The 16,841-nt window shown below is 47.9% G+C and overlaps 1 protein-coding gene across 1 annotated transcript in view; it reads left to right on the top strand.

Moving 5' to 3' along the window:
- Positions 1-6,222: 6,222 nt before the first annotated feature.
- The window catches only part of NRDE2 (NRDE-2, necessary for RNA interference, domain containing), a 47,598-nt gene continuing 36,979 nt past the window's right edge, over positions 6,223-16,841 (top strand). The window contains exon 1 of the mRNA XM_006270381.4: positions 6,223-6,351. Within this exon, the coding sequence (XP_006270443.1) occupies positions 6,273-6,351 (79 nt within the window). The 5' untranslated portion in view covers positions 6,223-6,272. The remainder of the gene's footprint in view (positions 6,352-16,841) is intronic.

The raw sequence follows: 16,841 nt of genomic DNA, 5'->3' as shown, positions 1-16,841 counted from the left end.
ATGAGGTCAGAATGTTTTTAACACCATGAATTCCATTTTTAAGTCTCTGGGTTTATCTTGTGAATCATGTTTGTACACCTAACAGTGCTAACATAGCTTAGCACCCACAAAAGGATCTCCAGGCACCCTAGAGTGCTGTGGCACCTTGGTTGAGAATCATTCAGCTAGTCCATTGTCACTGTGATGCCATTTGCTCCCTCTTTATTACATGAAATATTAGCTACCATCCCTTACTATCTCACCTTTTGTACTGGGAGATCAGGTGTCTCTTCTGATGGCCTCCAGGTGCCACCCTTTATTGCCAACTTGCCATATTTTCAACTAAGCACCTATGCCCTTCCTTTCATTATGTTCCTCATACTTGTGAGAAACTTGCTATAAAAATGTACAAAGCTAATTAATTGTTCTCTTACAAATCTCTCCCTAAAATTTCCCTTTACTTTGATGCATATTAAAACTTAGGAATGGCTTTCCTGGTGGTGTCCTTAGTCCACTGTCTTACTGACTAATATTGTATCATTTCCACTTTGCACTTCTTTATCTTTTGTATCCATCTGCTGTCTGGTTTCATACTTCAGTTGTAATTTTGTGTGTTCAGGATCATTGTTTTTCTCCTGTACTTATCCAACACCTGCCATATGAGGCTCTCAATGCTCATAATATAAATAACATAAAAACATCTTTTATACATGTGTGTATGACTCATTTACCTTCAGCTGGATTATTTAATAGATTTCATAGACATTAGGGCTAGAAAGGACCTCGCAAGATCATTGGGTTCAGCCCCCTGGCCAGGGGGCAGAAAAACAGCTGGGGTCAGATGACCCCAGCAAGATAAGCATCCAAGCATTTCTTAAAGGTATCCAGATTAGGTGCTTGCCCCACTTCTGGGGGAAGTCTATTCCAGGCTCTGGAGCCTCAGATGGTAAAGAAGTTTTTCTTTATGTCCAGTCTAAAATGGTCTTCCAGCAGTTTGTGACTTTTAGACCTTGTCTTCGTGCCCTGGTGAACAGATGTTCTCCCAGTTCCTAATGCACACTCCTTATGTACTTAGAGGCTGCCACTAGATAACCCCTGAGCCTTCGCCTCTCCAGGCTGAAAAGTCCCATGCCTCTCAGCCTTTTCTCATAAGGCTTGTTCTCTTGACCTCTAATCATGTGTGTGGCTCTCCTCTGGACTCTTCTCAAGATTCTCCACATCCTTTCTAAAGTGTGGAGCCCAGAACTGGATGCAGTACTCCAGCTGTGGCCTCACCAAGGCCGAGTAAAGCGGGAGGATGACTTCTTGGGTCTTGCTTGAGATGCATCAGTAGCTGCAAGCCGGAATTTAATTTGCTTTGCTGGATGCATTGGTTGGTTCATGTTCATATTGTGGTCAATCAAGACCCCCAAGTTTCTTTCGCTTGTGGTTCATTGAGTGTGTAGCACTGCTGAGCTTGTAAGTATGATGTGGGTTTTTTCCATAGGTGGAGGGAGAAAAAAATTGTTGGGGAGTTGGGGGTTGAGCGCACGCAGGTGCATGCACTCCCCAAGCAATAAAGTCTGCAGGGGAAGAGGCGGGAGGAGGGGAAAGGGCTGTGGCGGGGAGGGAGTGGGGCCTGGGTTGGGACTGGCCCTGCACAGCCGGGGGGGGGGCAGTGTGCAGGACAGAGCCGCAGCTCATCTGGGCAGGAGGTGGCAGCTCCCACTGCTGCATGTGCCCTGGGAGTGCATGCGGGCAAGTGCTCTTGGACCTGTGTGAGGCAAGGAAGGCTGCTGCTGTGGGCCAGGGCTGGTGCTGCATTGGGCTCTTCTCCTCCCCCAACCCCAGCCCCACTCCCTCCTTCACCACTGTGTGCATGCCCCTCCCCACCCCACCCCACCCCACCCCACCCCACCCCATCCCTGCTGTAGCCATCAGAAGCCCACAGCCGGGCTGCCTTGCAGCCCTACTGCTTCCCCGCATCTGGAGGGGCTAAGCCCCATTAGCCCCCACTTCCGCCACCTATGTTTTTTTCTCCCAAGGTGGAGCAACTTCCATTTCTCTGTGTTGAATGTCATCAGCTTTTGATCTGCCCACATTTCAAACCTGTCCAGGTCGACCTGAATTACCAGTCTATCCTCTAGCATGACTGCACTTCCTCATAATTTGGTGTTGTCTGCGAACTTAGCCAATCCACTTCTGACACCCAAATCCAGATCACGTATGAATGAATATATTAAAGAGTACTGGTCTGAGTACTGAGCCCTGGAGAATGCCACTGGTCACCATGCACCATGTTGACTCAGTTCCATTGACTATCATTTTCTGGCTTTGATCACGAAGCCAGTCCCTCAGCCATCGGTCCGGACCCTAAGTTTGTTGAGGCTGCAGTTTCCCAGTTTAACCATAAGGACATCATGGGAGATCAAGTCAAAGGCTTTTATGAAATCTAAATATATGACATCAACTTCTTCTCCTTTGTCCAGGTGATGCATTGCCTGGTCATAGGAGGAAATGAGGTTGGCCAGGCAAGATCTACCTGCAACGAAGCCATGTTGGCTGTCTCTCAGAATGTTGCCTTCCACTAACCTATTGTTGATGGTTTCTTTGGTGATTTTTTCCAAGATCTTTCCAGGGATTGAGGTCAAACTGATTGGCCTGTAGTTCCCTGGATCTTCCTTCCTTCCTTTCTTAAAGATAGGCACCACGTTGAGCCTTTTCATAAACCTCTCCTGAGTGCTACAAGTTCTCAAACAGCCTCGCCTGTGGTCATGCTATGATATCAGCCAACTCTTTTAGCACTCTTGGGTGCATTCTGTCTGGGCCAGCTGACTTGTGAATGTCCAGCCTATCAAGCTGTTCCCTCATAAGATCTTTGCCAATTATAGGCATATGATCGCCCTTACCCTGGTAGTCCTGCATCCTGTCAGGCAGGGTGTTCCCCTTGGACTGGTGGAACACCGATGCAAAGTAATCGTTGAGGAGATTAGCTTTCTCCTGGGAGTCAGTTATAGGCTGCCCCATTTGGTTCAGCAAGGGTCCAATGTTCATAGTTTCACAGTAGGAAGGGTCAGAAGGGACCTGAGCAGATCATCAAGTCTGACCCCCTGCCATGGCAGGAAAGAGTACTGGGGTCAAACGACCCCAGCAAGGTGTTCATCTATCCTCCCCTTAAAGACCCGCAGGGTAGGAGCCAGCACAACTTCTCTTGGAAGTTGGTTCCAGATCCTAGCTGCCCTGACAGTGAAGTAGTGCCTCCTGATGTCTAGTCTGAATCTATCCTCTGCCAGCTTGTGGCCGTTATTTCTAGTCACTCCTGCTAGTGCTCGGGGGAGCAGGGACTCCCCCAATGCCTGCTGGTCCCCTCTGACTAATTTGTAAACGGCCACTAGGACCCCCTCAGCCTTCTCTTGTGGAGGCTGAACAGGTTCAGGTCCCGTAGCCTCTCCTCGTAGGGCCTGCCCTGCTGACCCCTGATCATGTGGGTGGCCCTCCTCTGGACCCTCTTCATGTTGTCCACATCCCTCCTGAAGCACAACACCCAGAACTGGACGCAGTACTCCAATTGTGGCCTGACCAGTGTCGCATAGAGGGAAGGATCACCTCCTTGGACCTGTTTGAGATGCATCTGTGGATGCATGACAAGGTATGGTTGGCCTTCCTGATGGTTGGTCCCCACACTGTTGGCCCGTTTTGGCATCAATAATGACACCAAGATCCTCTTCTGCCTCTGCACTGACGAGAAGGGAGTTCCCCAACCTGTAGGTCTGCTGCTGGTTCCTCCTCCCCAGGTGCAGCACCTTGCACTTGTCAGTGTTGAAACCCATCCTGTTCTCATCCACCCACCCCTGTAACCTGTCTAGGTCCAATTGCAGCCTATTCCTCTCTTCTTGCCTGCCCACTTCCCCCTACAACTTAGTGTCATCTGCGAATTTGAACAGGGTGCTTTTTACCCCCTTGTCCAAGGCATTGATGAAGACATTGAACAGTGCAGGCCTGAGGACCGAGCCCTGGGGAACCCTACTGCCCACATCCCTCCAGGGCGAATAAGACCCATCCGCCACTCTCTGGGTGAGGCCCTCCAGCCAGTTAGTGACCCATTTGACTGTGTAGGTCTTGATGCCACAATCCTCTAGTTTTTTAATGAGAATGGGGTGAGAGACAGTGTTGAAAGCTTTCCTAAAGTCCAGAAAGACTACGTCCACTGCTACCCCTGAGTCTAAGGATTTGTGACCTGGTCATAGAAGGCCACCAGGTTGGTCTGACAGGACCTGCCTCTAATGAACCCATGTTGGTTGCTCCTAAGCATAATCTCCCCTGCTGGCCCCTCGTGGACATGCACCAGGATAATTCTCTCAAAAAGCTTACCCAGGATTGAGGTAAGACTAACTGGCTTATAGCTCCCTGGGTCCTCCTTCTTCCCTTTTTTGAAAATGGGAACCACATTGGCCCTTTTCTAGTCCTCTGGCACCACACCAGAGCACCATGAGTGCTTGGAAAGCCGTGCCAGGGGTCCAACAATGACCTCTGCTAATTCCCTCAGCACTCTGGGTGGAGGTCATCAGGACAGAACCAGCTGATTGAAATATGTCCAGTCCCTCCAGACGTTCCCTGACTAGATCCTCACTGACCCTAGGCCTGGGTGCGCCTCCCCTGGGGCCTATGGGGGTCCCGGTGGTGGGGGTGAACTGATCCCTGCTCAGGAAAATGGAGGCAAAGAAATGTTGCCCTTGTTTGTTTTCTTTCTGATTTCCTATGTATTTGAAGGACTTTTTATTGTCCTTCATTCCTGTAGCCAGTTTGAGTTTGGTTTCCACCTTGGCTTTTCTGGTCTGCTCCCAACAGATGTGGGCCAGTGCTGCATAATCCTCCTTAGTGGTACTTCCCGACTTCCATCCGTTAGAAGTTCTCCTTTCAGATTCAGGAGGTCCATGAGTTCCCTATTGAGCTGGGGGGGGGATGTCTCCCAGCCCTTGTGCTACCTTTCCTAGAGGCCGGAATGGACTTTCCTTGTGCTTTTAGGATCACGTTTAGATTCTGGATTCTGCTTTACAGGATCTGAGTCTTGTTGCTTATCAGCAACTCTTTCTGTTAGTCCAGTGTTTTTGTTTCCTTTATTGTTAGAATTCTTCATGGAAGATGCCTGTGTTCAAAAAAAGTTTTGAATGTGGAGAGTACAATTGGTGCACAGATGGTGGGAAGTTTCCAATAAAGAGTTATGGCTCCAGTCCTACTTTTATGCCTGAGATAATTTGGTGCATTTGACCACTTGCAATGAATTCAATGGGCATATGTGAAGGATTGGGACCAACTGAGGTGGTTTTATGGAGCTGGAACTTGAAGACAGGCTGTCCTGTACCCTGACTGAGATACAAATATAGAGAGATCAGCATATCTGTGATATAGTTTAAAAGGATTTGAAAATCTGATATTAAAAAAGTCCTTATTAAGAAATAAACATCATTTACATCTAGAGTAAGTGATGTATGTTTGGCTGTGTGGTATTAAGAGCATAGAGCTGTTGGAACACGTTTTCAGTGGGACCAATTAAAAGTAGTGCGGGAATCAGCTTTATTTACAAGGATCCAGCATAGGGCAGAGGAATCTTCCCCTCTCGGTGGAGCGAACCCAGTGAGCGTGGGAGTCTTTCCCTCTCCCAGACAGACTTGACTTCAGGCCTTAGTCTCCTTCCCAAGACTTAGGAGGGAGGCACAGGTCCACAGAGGCTTCCCTTCGCGCCTGCCCCCCTCCCCCCCCGCAAGAGACTTGGAGAGGGTCAAAAGCAGCTTGTCCCTAGAAAACCCAGGGAAAGAGGCTGAGGTGAGAAAGGGAAGGAGTGTCTTCTTCTCCCAAGCAAGGTGGGGTGGAGAATGGAGCAGGGATAAGCAGCATAGTCTCCCCACAAGAGAAGAGATTTCTGTGGGCGAGTCCTTTTGTTATACCAATGCCAAGACTGAGATTTAGACAAGCGCTTGGGGGGGTCACAACCCCGGCCCAGAGGACGCACGTCCCCGCCGCGATCCTCCCCTCCCGCCTCTCCCCTGTTGTGGCACCGCGGCTACAGCCTCGCCTCGCGCGCCTTCCCCCAGCGCCGAGCTCCGTGCGCCACAAGGAGGTGCCCGCCTGCGGGGGGCGGGTCCTTCACGTCACAGGTGAGCGCGGACCCCCTGATGCGGCCTTTGCCGCCATGTTGGGAGCGCTGCGGGCCGAACTCCATTTCCCAGCATGCCCCGAGGGACGAGGCGAGGCGAGGCGGGGCGCGGCGCCATCTTGCCGCGCCGGGTGGGGCTTGGGAGTGCGGCCGAGGCGGTATGGCGCTTTTCCCGGCGTTCGCTGGAGCCGGGGCTGGGGCCGGGGTCACGCCAGCTGGCGAAGAGGGCTCCAGGCGAGGTAACGCTGCAGGGGGCGGGTTCAGCGCAGGCCTCCCAGGCACTGCCATGGCCGTGATATGGTTCCGCTCCCAGCGCGTCTTCCATCTGCTCTGTTACGGGCCGTCTGCAGTGCAGGGGAAGGCGGGTGGGACCTCCTGCCAGCCACGTGCTCAATTAATGGCATGGTAGGAAGCAGCCATAGAGTTATTACATACATCTTCTGGAGTAACTTTATAGCTTATTCCTCTTTTTATCACACAGTTTGATCGCACATGCGGCTGGGTGACCCCTTGAGGCATAACTAACTGTTTAATCCCACCTTAAGTGCAATGTGTGGATGGGGTCAAAGGGCGTGTGTAGACGAAACGGGGGCCCTAAATTGAAGCGGTGGGTTTGAAAAAAACCACTACTTCAGTTTGGGGCTGATTTAAGCCCCCGTGTGGTGCACACACCCCGCAGACTTACTTGCCGCTCCGGCAGGGAGGGGAGGGCGAGCTGCTGGCAGGCAGAGCAGTCCCTGGGTTGCGAGGGGGGCTGGTGCTTCCCTTTTGTGGCAGCTGTGTCCTTCCCCCCCAGCCCAGGAGTTTTAGTTTGCTGCACCCCAAGTCATTTAAGGTGCATTATGTTGCTGAATTTCCTACAGTGGCTGGAATAAATGCGCAATACGCCACCAAGACATGCAAACACCGACACCATTAAAGTGGTGCAAAAGCATTTAATCCTCTTTAAAGTGTCGTGCGCATGTGCCTCTCATTTTGTCTACACATGACCTAAGTTTCTTCCTGTGTAGATCAAATTATTACAAAATGATATGGTGTCATTGTCGGTGCAGCCTAGCCCACAACTCACCCGAGCAGCCTGTGTGGCCCTACCTGTCCGTCCCTGGTTTAGGGTCTGATACTAAGTGGCAAAGCTACACTTGACTAAGGATTTAATTATTTTTGGGAAAATTTTCTGAAACATCTAACGAAGTAAAAGTTGTATCTTGTGGCTTCTGAACTTTGCCACTAACTGGGTAAATCACCTAAGATCCAAGAGGAATTAGCTTTTAGGTACATAGCTGACGGAGTGAAATCTGAAGGCCAGAGTTGGATGCCTAAGCTTCCTCCAGAGTGTATGGAAAGACTTAACTGTTTCAGAAGAAGATCCAAAAAAAAGACATACTGAGTTAGGAGCCACCTAGAACCAGCCGACAGAAAAAATGCTGAGCACAGAATCCTCCCCTGTGGAGCTTAGGTACTTGACTTCCCCCTACAAAGGAGGTGCATATATTCACCTGGGATGCAGAGTGTGGGAGTCTGCTCCTGAGAATAGGCTCCTACATAGATTAGGGGTGTACAAGGTTAAATGATTAATCATTTAACTGTAAGTGCAGTTGTAATTGGTTATTCTTTAGTTTGGGGTGGGTGCAGTCTGGGAGGGAAGAGGGGAAGGGAAGTGCTGCAGTAGAAATCAGAAGGCAGCAGAGCAGGTGGGAGGGAAGGAGGAGCAGGGAATGGGGAGAGGGAAGAGGGGAGGGAGAGGAAAACAGGGAACAACTTAATGACTCAATTAAGCGATTAGCTGCTCATTCACAGGTGCTTCCTCCTTTTACCCTGGGTTGTGTTGTCTGGCTGGATTTGCCTCCTCCCCACACTTAGAGGGCCCTGGGAGCACGGAGCAGCTCCCAGCAGCAGCTGTGTCTGAGCTGCTGCTGCGTTATTGGTTAATCATTAAATTAGAGGATGCTCAGATCAGGTGTAGTCTATGCTTGCCTAGCAAGGGAATCACTGTTTCCATGGAGGCAGTTTTTCTAGCCGTACCAGGGAAGACAGTGCTCCTGGCATGGGAATAGTACCTGTCAAGGTAATGTATAGTAAACTTCCCACTTAGTTACTGGAGTGGGAAGGTCTTGGCTTCAAGCCTACTTTATGGAAATGAGAGACTCCTCCCTGGATTGCCTCTGGGGCCTTATGGCTGAGGGCAAGAAAAACTCAGGGGCATTCGAACCCCAAGCCTCCAGGCTTGGGCCTGCAAATAGGATGCCCGCTAAAGGTTTTGGGAACATCTGAAGCCCCTGATGGGGGTGGAGAATGTTTGCTGGTAGTAGGGCCACTTATGGTTCTGGACTCTTGGATTTGGAATTAGTTTTGGCAAATTGGGCCTGGGATACATAACAAATTAGGGGAGGTTAAATGAATATTTTTTTCAAATGGTGTTTACATCCATAACATAGATTTCCTTCAGAGAACCAGGCATGGTTCACTTTTAAAATAGGGTTCTGGTTGTGTGATGTCCCTTTTGTATACCAGTCTAACGATTAGAGCACTTCTCCAGGAAGTGGGATACTTGGGTTTGATGCCCTCCCCAGCTTCAGGGGATTAAAACCCATCTTTCTCATGATCAGTGGCAAAGGTTTTCAAAGGTTTGATGTCTTATTGAGCAGAGGTATCAAGCAGTGTTCTGTAGGGACTTGGCCTGGATCCACTACTGTTTAAAATCTTCATTAATGACTTGGAGGATGCAATTTAGTGTATACTTAGCAAATTTACAGATGACAGCGAGCTGACTTGGGTATCAGACACTTTGGAAGATAGGATTAGGATTCAAAAGACCTCTGTAAGTTGGAAAAGTGCTCTAAAATTATTCAGATGAAATGAAATACAGAGGAGTGCAAAGGACAGAACAAGCAAGGTATACATCCAAAATTGGGGAACTATCTAGGCTGTAGTACTTCAAAAAAGACCTAGGGATTGTAGTGGGCTGCAAGTTGAATATGAGTTAACAGTGTGCAATTGTTGCAAGAAGAGCCAGCAGCATACTGGGATGTAATAACTGGTTGTATGCAAGTCATATTAAGCGATTTTTCTATGCAAATCATCAGCGGTGAGGCCTTGCCTAGAGCACTGTGTCCAAGTTTGATCACTTAAAGATGTGTACGAATAGCAAAAGTCCAATGGCAAGCAACAAAAATGATTAGAGGTCTAAAACCTATGACTTTTGAGAGAAGTTTGGAAGAACTGGATGTATTTAATGTGGAGAAAGGAAGACTGAGGGGACAGTTGATAATAGTCTTCAAATACATGAAGACCATGATGATAGGTTATTCCCTGTTGCTGCAGGGACAAGAGAAGAAGTAATGGCCTTAAATTGCGAGAAGGGAGATTTAGGTTGGTTATTGGACAGAACTTCCTAACTATGAGCATGCTTAGGCTACCTGGATAGGCTGTGGTATCTCTATTCTTGGAAGTTTTTAAGAAGATGTTAGATGAGTGGTGCCCAACGTTTTTGCCCTGTGGGCCAGATGGGCAGTGCTGGATCTCGCGAATGAGCCTCCTCCAATTTATGGGGCAGGTGCAGCAGAGTCTGAACTGGCCACACGGAGGTGGGGGGCAATCTGATCTGTGGGGGAAATCTGTGCTGCACAGGGGGAGGAGTCTTTGCAGTGAGGGAGAAGTGACTATTAATAGCCACTGTTTCCTGCTCCCAAATTTCCCAACCTGTAGGGAGCCCCACAGGACAGATGCCATGGCCCTAGGGGCTGATGGTTGAGCATGCCTGGGTTAGATAAACATGTAGTCAGGATAGTTTAGTCATGGATGATCTTGCCTTGAGCAGGGTGCTGGACTAGATGACCTCCTGAAGTCCCTTCCCACCTTATCTTTTTTTAATTCTCACCTCCCAGGCAAGTGCCCTAATCACCAAACTCTAGTGTAAGCAGGGTGGGGATACTTTACACATCTTCTGTTGAATCTGCTACTGTAGGGCAAAGAATGTAAGATTGATGGGACTTAAAGCCAGGAGGAGTATGAGTCTGTGACTTGAATTTTTAACTCCCATCGCTCAGTTCTAATCATCATGTGCTTGCTCCCAAGATTCTCATGCATTTTATATTGAACAGCCACTGGATAAAATATAGCCCCAAGCCTGAGAACAGTGTCCAGACCCCAAGATTTCCAGGTCAAAAATAGGGGCACCTAGTGTTTTGGACATCTCCAAGATTAGGCAGTTGCTGGACAGCCATTTTTTTAGATTGCAATTTTGGATTTAGGAGCTTAATGTTCATCTATGGATTTTGCCCTCAGCATCGCTATGCCTTCATTTATCCATTTGAAAAATGAAGCCGATACTGTATTAGAATTTATAGTAATCGTCAACATTATTGTTTGTTCATGCTGAACATTAAAATTAGTCATGAAATGTATATGATTTTATTGCTCCGTAATTGTTTTTCATATAATCTTTTATGAGCAAGTATTTCTGCCAAAATAAGCATGTTACTCAACAGCGAGTTGTTATATAAATATGCAGCAATACAATTAATAAAAGAAGTTATGTGGCTACAAAAAATACTTGCATGTTTCATGTACGTTCTTAGGCATATGGCCAAAGGCATATTAAATGTGTTTAATATATTCTTGGGATGGGTGTAAATATTTTAAGGATAGCTAACTGGATCATAAATTCTAGTTTTGTGCTGTTATATGACATACCTTCACAATTAGAATCTTTGCCAGGTAGTCAGTTTTCTCCCGTTACGTCCATCTGGGTAATATTACACCAGCCAAAATAAAGACTGGGTTTTTCTCAGGCAGTTAAAATTCCCTTATATGTCTGTGCAAACAAATAAATAATAAAGGCCATATGCACAAATGAACAAATGCTGCTCTCAATTATATTTCTAAAACTCCAGGGTAAATGAAGCCCATGTAATTATTCCAAAGTTACCCAAGTGTAAATGAGATCCAAATATGACCAAGGAATCACATTTTTGGATATTCCCCACTTCCCCATTTCACCCTCCCCCATGATTGACTATAACGAACATTCACGTATGGCAGAATTTGATAAAGAATAGCTATTAGATAGGAATATTTTTAATAATATGCACTTTGGTGAAAAAAAAATTAAAAAATAAGCTTAACTTTCTCCAATAATTTATGTGGCATTTCATTGATTTAGATTGTGGTAATTCATTTATATTGTAAAAAAATCTTGCTGAGTGTCCAGAAAGAAACCATCCCAGTGTGCAGGAAGAATAGCAAATGTAGCAGGCAACTGGCTTGGCTTAGCAGAACTCTTTGGTTAGCTTAAACACAAAAATGGAGCTGACAAAAAGTGGAAGCTTGGATAGACGATTAGGGAGGAGTACAAGAATATTGCTCAGGCATATAGGGATGAAATCAGGAAGGTCAAAGCGCAACTGGAGTTGCAGCTAGCAAGGGACATGAAGGGTAACAAGAAGGGTTTCTACAAGTACGTTGGCAACAAGAGGAAGGTCAGGGAAAGTGTGGGTCCCTTACTGAATGGGGGAGGCAACCTAGTGACAGATGATGAGAGAGGCTAAAATACTCAGTGCCTTTTTTACCTTAGTTTTCACAGGCAAGATCAGCTCCCAGACTACTGCACTGGGCAGCATAGTTTTGGGAGAAGTTGAGCAGCCCTCAGTGGTGAAAGAACAGGTTAAGGGACTATTTAGAAAAGCTGGACATGTACAAGTCCATGGGATCAGATGTGATGCAGCTGAGGGAGTTGGCTGATGTGATTGCAAAGCTGCTGGCCATCATCTTTGAAAACTCATGGTGATTGTGGAAGGTCCTGGGTGATTGGAAAAGGGCAATATATAGTGCCCATCTTTAAGAAAGGGAAGGAGGAGGATCCAGGGAACTACAGCCTGGTCAGCCTCACCTCAGTCCCTGGAAAAATCATGGAGCAGGTCCTCATGGAATCCATTTCTAAATGCTTGAAGGAGACGAAAGTGATCAGAACAGTCAGCAAGACTTTGCCACGGGCACATCATGCCTGACCAACCTAATTGCCTTCTGTGATGAGATAACTGGCTCTGTGGATGTGGAGAAAGCAGTGGACGTGATATACCTTGAATTTAGGAAGGCTTTTGATGCAGTCTCCCACAAAATTCTTGCAAGCAAAATAGGGAAGTATTGGTTGAATGGATGGACTGTAAGGTGGACAGAAAGCGGGCTCAATTGTTGGGCTCAACAGGTAGTGATCAGTGGCTCGCGGTCTAGTTGGCAGCTGGTATCAAATGGAGTGCCCCAAGCTGGCACTTGTAGCTGGTGCTGTTAATGTCTTCAACAGTGACTTGGAAGGTGGGATGGAGTGCACCCTATGCACATTTGCGGATGACACCGAGCTGGGGGGTGTAGTAGATACAGTGTAGGGTAGAGCTAGGATTCGGAGCGACATAGACAAATTGGAGGATTGAGCCAAAAGAAATCTTGTGAGGTTCAACAAGGACAAGTGCAAAGTCCTGCATTTAGGATGGAACAATCCCATGCACTGCTACAGTCTTGGGACCAACTGGCTAAGCAGTAGCTCTGCGGAAAAGGACCTGCGGGTTACAGTGGACAATAAGCTGGATATGAGCCAGCAGTGTGTCCTTGTTGCCAAGAAGGCTAATGGCATACCAGGCTGCCTTAGTAGGAGTGTTGCCAGCAGATTGAGGGACGTAATTATTCCCCTCTATTCTGCGCTGGTGAGACCACATCTGGATTACTGTGTCCGGTTTTGGGCCCCCACTATAGAAAGGATGTGGACAAATTAGAGTCCAGCAGAGGGCACCAAAAATGGTGAGGGGGCTGGGGCATATGACTTATTAGGAGAGGCTGAGGGAACTGGTCTTATTTAGTCTGTAGAAGAGAAAACAGAGGGGATTTGATAGCAGTCTTTAACTACCTGAAGGGTGGTTCCAAAGAGGATGGTTTCAAAGTATTGAGTTTATTACAACAGACTCTTCATACATTTGGGGCAGTCCTGTGTGATAGTCTCCCACAAGTTGATGCTGCATTTTTTTTCAAGTTGGCCTTGAGGTGCTTTCTCTGCCCTCCTCTTGAGCATATATGCCTTTACTGAGTTGGGAGAATAAATCTTGCTTTAGGAGTCTGGAATTGGGCATCTGGATGATGTGGCTGGCCCAGCTAACTTGATGTCAGATAATCATCACCTCGATGCTCATGGCATTTGCTTGCTAGAGGATGTTGGTGCATTTGTTTTCCCACTAGATTTGAAGGCTCTTCTGTAGGCAGTATTTATTGATGGTACTTTTCCAACAACTCGAGGCATCTCCTGTACATTGTTTACATCTCGGCTCCAAGCAGCAAGGTGGTGGGGATCAAAATAGGGAGGCAGTTAGGTGGGCCAAAGCTACTATGGAGCTGAGGATGGCAACCCAAGTAAAGGACAACAAGAAATTGTTTTTTAGATATATTGGGAGTAAAAGGAAGGCCCAGGGAGGAATAGGACCCCTGCTAAATGGGCAGAAACAATTGGTGACAGATAGGGGGGACAAGGCTGAACTCCTCAACGAGTTCTTTGCCTCAGTGTTCCTAAGCGAGGGGCACGACAAGTCTCTCACTGGGGTTGTAGAGAGGCAGCAGCAAGGTGCCAGACTTCCATACGTAGATCCTGAGGTGGTGCAGAGTCACTTGGAAGAATTGGATGCCTTTAAGTCGGCAGGCCCGGATGGGCTCCATCCGAGGGTGCTGAAGGCACTGGCCGACATCATTGCAGAGCCACTGGCGGGAATATTCGAACGCTTGTGGCGCACGGGCCAAGTCCCAGAAGACTGGAAAAGGGCTAACGTGGTCCCCATTTTCAAAAAGGGGAGGAAGGAGGACCCGGGCAACTATAGGCCGGTCAGTCTCACCTCCATCCTTGGTAAAGTCTTTGAAAAAATTATCAAGGCTCACATTTGTGAGAGCCCGGCAGGGCAAATTATGCTGAGGGGAAACCAGCACGGGTTTGTGGCGGGCAGATCGTGCCTGACCAACCTAGTCTCTTTCTATGACCAGGTTACGAAACGCCTGGACACAGGAGGAGGGGTGGATGTCGTATACTTAGACTTCAGGAAGGCCTTCGATACGGTATCCCACCCCATACTGGCGAACAAGCTAAGAGGCTGTGATGTGGATGACTGCACAGTCCGGTAGGTGGCGAATTGGCTAGAGGGTCGCACCCAAAGAGTCGTGGTAGATGGGTCGGTCTCGACCTGGAAGGGTGTGGGCAGTGGGGTCCCGCAGGGTTCGGTCCTTGGACCGATACTCTTTAATGTCTTCATCAGCGACTTGGACGAGGGAGTCAAATGTACTCTGTCCACGTTTGCAGATGACACAAAGCTATGGGGAGAAGTGGACACGCCGGAGGGCAGGGAACAGCTGCAGGCAGACCTGGATAGGTTGGACAAGTGGGCAGAAAACAACAGGATGCAGTTCAACAAGGAGAAATGCAAAGTGCTGCACCTAGGGAGGAAAAATGTCCAGCACACCTACAGCCTAGGGAATGACCTGCTGGGTGGCACAGAGGTGGAAAGGGATCTTGGAGTCCTAGTGGACTCCAAGATGAACATGAGCCGGCAGTGTGACTAAGCCATCAGAAAAGCCAATGGCACTTTATCGTGCATCAGCAGATGCATGACAAATAGGTCCAGGGAGGTGATACTTCCCCTCTATAGGGCGTTGGTCAGACCGCAGTTGGAGTACTGCGTGCAATTCTGGGCGCCGCACTTCAAGAAGGATGCGGATAATCTGGAGAGGGTCCAGAGAAGAGCAACTCGTATGGTCAAGGGCCTGCAGACCAAGCCCTACGAGGAGAGACTAGAGAAACTGGACCTTTTCAGCCTCCGCAAGAGAAGGTTGAGAGGCGACCTTGTGGCTGCCTATAAGTTCATCACGGGGGCACAGAAGGGAATTGGTGAGGATTTATTCACCAAGGCGCCCCCGGGGGTTACAAGAAACAATGGCCACAAGCTAGCAGAGAGCAGATTCAGACTGGACGTTAGGAAGAACTTCTTCACAGTTCGAGTGGCCAAGGTCTGGAACGGGCTCCCAAGGGAGGTGGTGCTCTCCCCTACCCTGGGGGTCTTCAAGAGGAGGTTAGATGAGTATCTAGCTGGGGTCATCTAGACCCAGCACTCTTTCCTGCTTATGCAGGGGGTCGGACTTGATGATCTATTGAGGTCCCTTCCGACCCTAACATCTATGAATCTATGAAAATTGCTTGATAAACCATGAGCTTGATTTCAGTTCTGATGCGCAATATTCAAATACCCATGTCCTCAGGTGTCTGAAGGCTGCACTTGCACATTTGAGGTGATGTTGGAAGCCATCTCTCATGGAAGGCTAACAAGGTACAAGAACTACTTGGTTTTCTTCAGAGTCTCAATGTGAATCTGAATTACTGGATCTGGGAACTGCTCATTAAGAACTTGTTGATAGAGATCCTTAGTCTTCTGAATGTTAAGCATCAGTCCCATTATTTTGAATGCCTCAGTAAAGATGCTGATGATTGATGAAGGTCTGCTTCCAACTGAGCACAGACTGCAGCATTATCAATATTATGCTGGAGCTTGATGATTGAGGTTGGGGTGGTCTTAGTTTTGGTTTGGTGTTGACTGACATTAAACAGTTTACCATCTGTTCTGTAGTTTAGCTCTTCTCCAAATGAAAGATTGTTGTTGGTCAGATGTAGCATCACGGTAAGGAATATTGAGAAGAGTGTTGGAGTGATGACACAGCCTTGCTTATCTCCCCTCTTAACCTTAAAAGATCTCTGATAGATCCGTTGTTAAGAACCACCACTCGCATATCATGGAGCAGGCATAGAATGGTAGTGAATTTTGGTGGGCATCCGTACTTCAGAAGGATCTTCCACAGTGCTTTTCAGTTGACCAAGTCGAAGGTTTTTGTGTGGTCAAAGAAGGCCATGCAGAGAGGTTTGTGGTGTTCCTGGAATTTTTCCTGCAGCTGGTGAGCTGTGAAGATCATATCAGTTGTGCCTCTTGATGCCCCAAACCCACACGGAAATTCTGGAAGAAGTGGAAGGAGACAATTCAGGAGGTTCTCTCAGTGATCTTTCCTGTGGTGGACAGCAAGGCAATCCCTTTGTAATTTCCACAGTTGGACCTGTCACCTTTCTTGAAGACTGTCACTGTTATGGCATCCGTGTGGTCGTCTGGGATTTCCTCCTCATCCTTGATCCTTAAGATGAGGGCATGGAGCTGTGATGTGAGCTCTTCTCCCGTCTGTTTGAAGATTCCAGTGGGAATTCCATCAGCTCCAGATGTCTTGTCATTCTTCACCTGCTTGATGAAGAAGGACTTTCCTCATGTCATCAAGAGTTGGAGGGATTCCAAGATCATCTCTGACAGCATTACGGAATGGAGTTGAGAACACTCTCCTCAACTACAGCTGTATTTGAGAAGGTCTTCAAAGTGCTCCTTCCAATGGACAATGGATGGCTCCCCTTTCCTTTGGTCAGGGGGCCTCCATCCTTAGGTCTCAAGGGGGTTGGTCCCTGAGTGATCGGACCATAGATGCAGCCATTGCTTGGGAGTCAGTTTGAGTAGATGAGTCAGTGATTGGTTCTGCAATAGTCAGCTCTTAGCATAGCTCAGGTGATGTGGACATCTTTGTGATCCTGGGCATGAACAATACTTAGTCAGTTGGGTGCCAGTGCTTAGATTGTGGGTGTTGCCATGCTGTTTTGTGCCTGTATTTCTGTTGGAACAGGGTG

This window comes from Alligator mississippiensis, chromosome 2 (assembly GCF_030867095.1).
Source record: "Alligator mississippiensis isolate rAllMis1 chromosome 2, rAllMis1, whole genome shotgun sequence".
Classification (NCBI taxonomy): Eukaryota; Metazoa; Chordata; order Crocodylia; family Alligatoridae; genus Alligator; species Alligator mississippiensis.
This window is presented reverse-complemented; position numbering and strand designations above follow the sequence as displayed.